General features: G+C 43.9%; 1 protein-coding gene across 3 annotated transcripts; it reads right to left on the reverse strand.

Moving 5' to 3' along the window:
• LOC106572602 (tubulin alpha chain) lies at positions 1 to 3,000 on the reverse strand. 3 transcript variants are annotated; one of them, XM_082962188.1, is made up of 4 exons: positions 2,792 to 3,000; positions 1,584 to 1,806; positions 1,210 to 1,358; positions 1 to 1,101 (listed from the first exon to the last, which is right to left on the reverse strand). In XM_082962188.1, the coding sequence occupies exons 1-4, from the start codon at positions 2,792 to 2,794 to the stop codon at positions 121 to 123; spliced, it is 1,356 nt and encodes a 451-aa protein (XP_082818314.1). In that variant the 5' UTR covers positions 2,795 to 3,000; the 3' UTR covers positions 1 to 120. The 3 variants fall into 3 exon arrangements, with proteins under 3 accessions (XP_082818314.1, XP_014002410.1, XP_045552248.1); XM_014146935.3 differs by lacking the exon at positions 2,792 to 3,000 and adding an exon at positions 2,133 to 2,341; XM_045696292.2 differs by lacking the exon at positions 2,792 to 3,000 and adding an exon at positions 2,024 to 2,120.
• Positions 3,001 to 3,334: the final 334 nt, after the last annotated feature.

Raw genomic sequence — 3,334 nt, forward strand, 5'->3', positions numbered from 1 at the left:
TTTGTCCGTCAATAACTTTAATCTCAATTAGTTGATAAACTTGCATTTAGCTGAAAATGCTTTTGGAATCATGTTCAGATCAACTTCTGCTTCCTGAATAAGTAGCACCTAGTTTTCCCTTTAGTACTCTTCTCCTTCCTCCTCTCCCTCACCCTCAATGGAGTCAACCCCTACCTCTTCATAATCCTTCTCCAGGGCTGCCATGTCCTCTCTGGCTTCAGAGAACTCTCCCTCCTCCATACCCTCACCCACATACCAGTGCACAAAGGCACGTTTGGCGTACATCAGGTCAAACTTGTGGTCAAGCCGAGCCCAGGCCTCTGCCACAGCAGTGGTGTTGCTCAGCATGCACACAGCCCTCTGGACTTTGGCCAGGTCTCCACCAGGAACCACAGTGGGAGGCTGGTAGTTGATGCCAACCTTGAAACCAGTTGGACACCAGTCAACAAACTGAATGGAACGTTTGGTCTTGATGGTGGCAATGGCAGCATTGACATCTTTCGGCACCACATCACCACGGAACAGAAGGCAGCAAGCCATGTACTTGCCGTGGCGAGGGTCACACTTCACCATCTGATTGGCCGGCTCAAAGCAGGCATTGGTGATCTCAGAGACAGAGAGCTGCTCATGGTAAGCCTTCTCTGCAGAAATAACTGGTGCATAGGTGGCCAGAGGGAAATGGATACGGGGGTAGGGCACCAAGTTGGTCTGGAACTCTGTCAGATCAACATTGAGGGCACCATCAAATCGAAGGGAAGCAGTGATGGAGGAAACAATCTGCCCAATGAGCCTGTTGAGGTTGGTGTAGGTAGGACGCTCAATGTCGAGGTTCCTACGGCAGATGTCATAGATAGCCTCATTATCCACCATGAAGGCACAGTCAGAGTGCTCTAGGGTGGTGTGGGTGGTCAAGATGGAGTTGTAGGGCTCCACCACAGCTGTGGACACCTGGGGAGCTGGGTAGATGGAGAACTCCAGCTTGGACTTCTTGCCATAGTCAACTGACAGGCGCTCCATCAGCAGGGAGGTGAAACCAGAGCCGGTGCCACCTCCAAAGCTGTGGAAAACCAGGAAGCCCTGAAGGCCTGTGCACTGGTCAGCCTGAGGAGAAAGAGGAACACGTTCAAAAAAAGGATAACACAAGATCCATAATATAATAATTTTGTTAATAAAAAAAAATCCTGTAATTCACTTGTTCATTAAACTCACCAGTTTGCGGATCCTGTCCAGCACCAGGTCGATTATCTCTTTGCCAATAGTGTAGTGTCCACGAGCGTAGTTGTTGGCAGCATCCTCTTTGCCAGTGATGAGCTGTTCAGGATGGAATAACTGGCAGTAGGTCCCAGTGCGCACCTCATCTGAAGAGAGAAAAACAGCAGCTCATGTGAAGCAGAACACTCAGAGAAAGGAGTGTTCTAAAAGTGTTCTTCTCTATGGGCGAGGGTTCTACATGGAACCTTTTTCATCTGAGGAGAGCGCATGAGCAGCAGATTAATAAGGGGCTCAATGGCAAGAAAGCAATAAATCCTTTCTACCACACCACTTCGACTCAATTCATATTCGATGAGAAACAGAAATCTTACCGATGACTGTGGGCTCCAGGTCCACAAAAACAGCCCTGGGAACATGCTTTCCAGCCCCAGTCTCACTGAAGAAGGTGTTGAAGGAGTCGTCTCCTCCTCCAATGGTCTTGTCACTGGGCATCTGTCCATCCGGCTGGATCCCATGCTCCAGGCAGTAGAGCTCCCAGCAGGCATTGCCCATCTGGGCTCCAGCCTGACCCACATGAACTGAGATACACTCACGCTGTGGAGAAAACATAGGCCTATTTAGTCTGGACAACTTTTCTATACATTCAGAACATCTTGAAAATAAATCACCCAGAGGTGTAATGTTCTGAAAAGAAGTTGTAAGAGAGTTAAGTATGTTTTCATGTAGGTTTGTTTTGAAAGAAAGGCAACGCCTTAGGAATTGCTCTGTGCTAGGCATTCATATATCAGTATAGACTTTATATGGTAGTTACGTTCTAACAGCCTTCGCAGTATCAGAATCGCTCAAATAATAATAATATGCTACATTCTCCAGATTTCTCTCCTGGTGGGTATCTTGTTCATCCATCACCGGCAACATACATTTTTGATGGCTATGATGCATGCTGACAGTGCATTTCAGCAAACGAGGATAATGTTTCTTTGGGCGTAAGCCATTTGATGAAATGAGAACACTGTACATCCTCCATTTCGATCTATTAAGCTAAATTATCCCACTGCAGTCGGGGATGAGAAAGGAAGCAGTGAACATATCGAAGATCGTGCTATTTTATTTACAAAAACACCGGGACAAAACGGAACCGGTTGGCACCGTAGAAATAGAGATAGAGATTGTTCTAGCCCATTTAATTATATTGTTGGCACCCCTAGTGGTTGGCACATTCTACGAAATTCCGTTCACATCACAACCTTCCTAACCCCCGTTTTGTCTGGGACATTACGCCATTATTCTAACATCCGCTCGAATCTGGTATTTCTTGTTATATCAGGCGCAGACATAATTTGAGCAGAACAGAAGTCTGCCTTGGATATCTATTTAATAATAATGCTATAATTAAAATTTCCTACAGAATCAAATTAAACACTTAACAAATATATATAATAACAATAATATATGTTTAGGCTTAAACTGTTCTAAATCAGGGTCTTATTAAAGAGTTGGATATAAATGTCACATTTTTCAAATATACATTTTCAAATTATTCAGTAAATAAATGTAAATACAATAAAAACAATCTTACCATATTTATTTTTGTTCGGCTCCTCGATAACGCGTCTTACAATATGACTGCAAGGGAGTCGATGTAAGATTCTATGCAACTGAATACGTACAGCTCGATATATACACAAGTCTTGGTCGAACGACTTCGTCTCCTTTATCGCTATTGGGAAAGTCATGGTAAATCTGCCCAGTAAAGAAAATTCTGCATTTTTCCATTGGATAAACGAGAGCATCGTCAAAAAGCACCTCCCTCTAACATCTCCCTGCTGTTATAAATGCCTATACCTAAATGCCTATGCAGCCGCAAACCTTTGCAGCCGCAAACAGATTCATTGCATGAACTGACCACCTACACCAGTAGCCTTTATTGCATATCCCTGTTTCAGTGATGGTATTTTTTATACAGTAGATTATTGTATTATCTCAATAAGACTACAGGCAAATCCACACAAAGTATATATGTAGCCTACTCCATTCATATTGATCTGCAGAAAAAAGTCGCATATATCCCGCATAGAGAATGCCTTGAAAATGTTTCCATCGTAGCCTACTCCATTCATAT

The sequence above is a fragment of the Salmo salar genome, chromosome 15 (assembly GCF_965601325.2).
Source record: "Salmo salar chromosome 15, fSalSal1, whole genome shotgun sequence".
Taxonomy (NCBI): domain Eukaryota; kingdom Metazoa; phylum Chordata; class Actinopteri; order Salmoniformes; family Salmonidae; genus Salmo; species Salmo salar.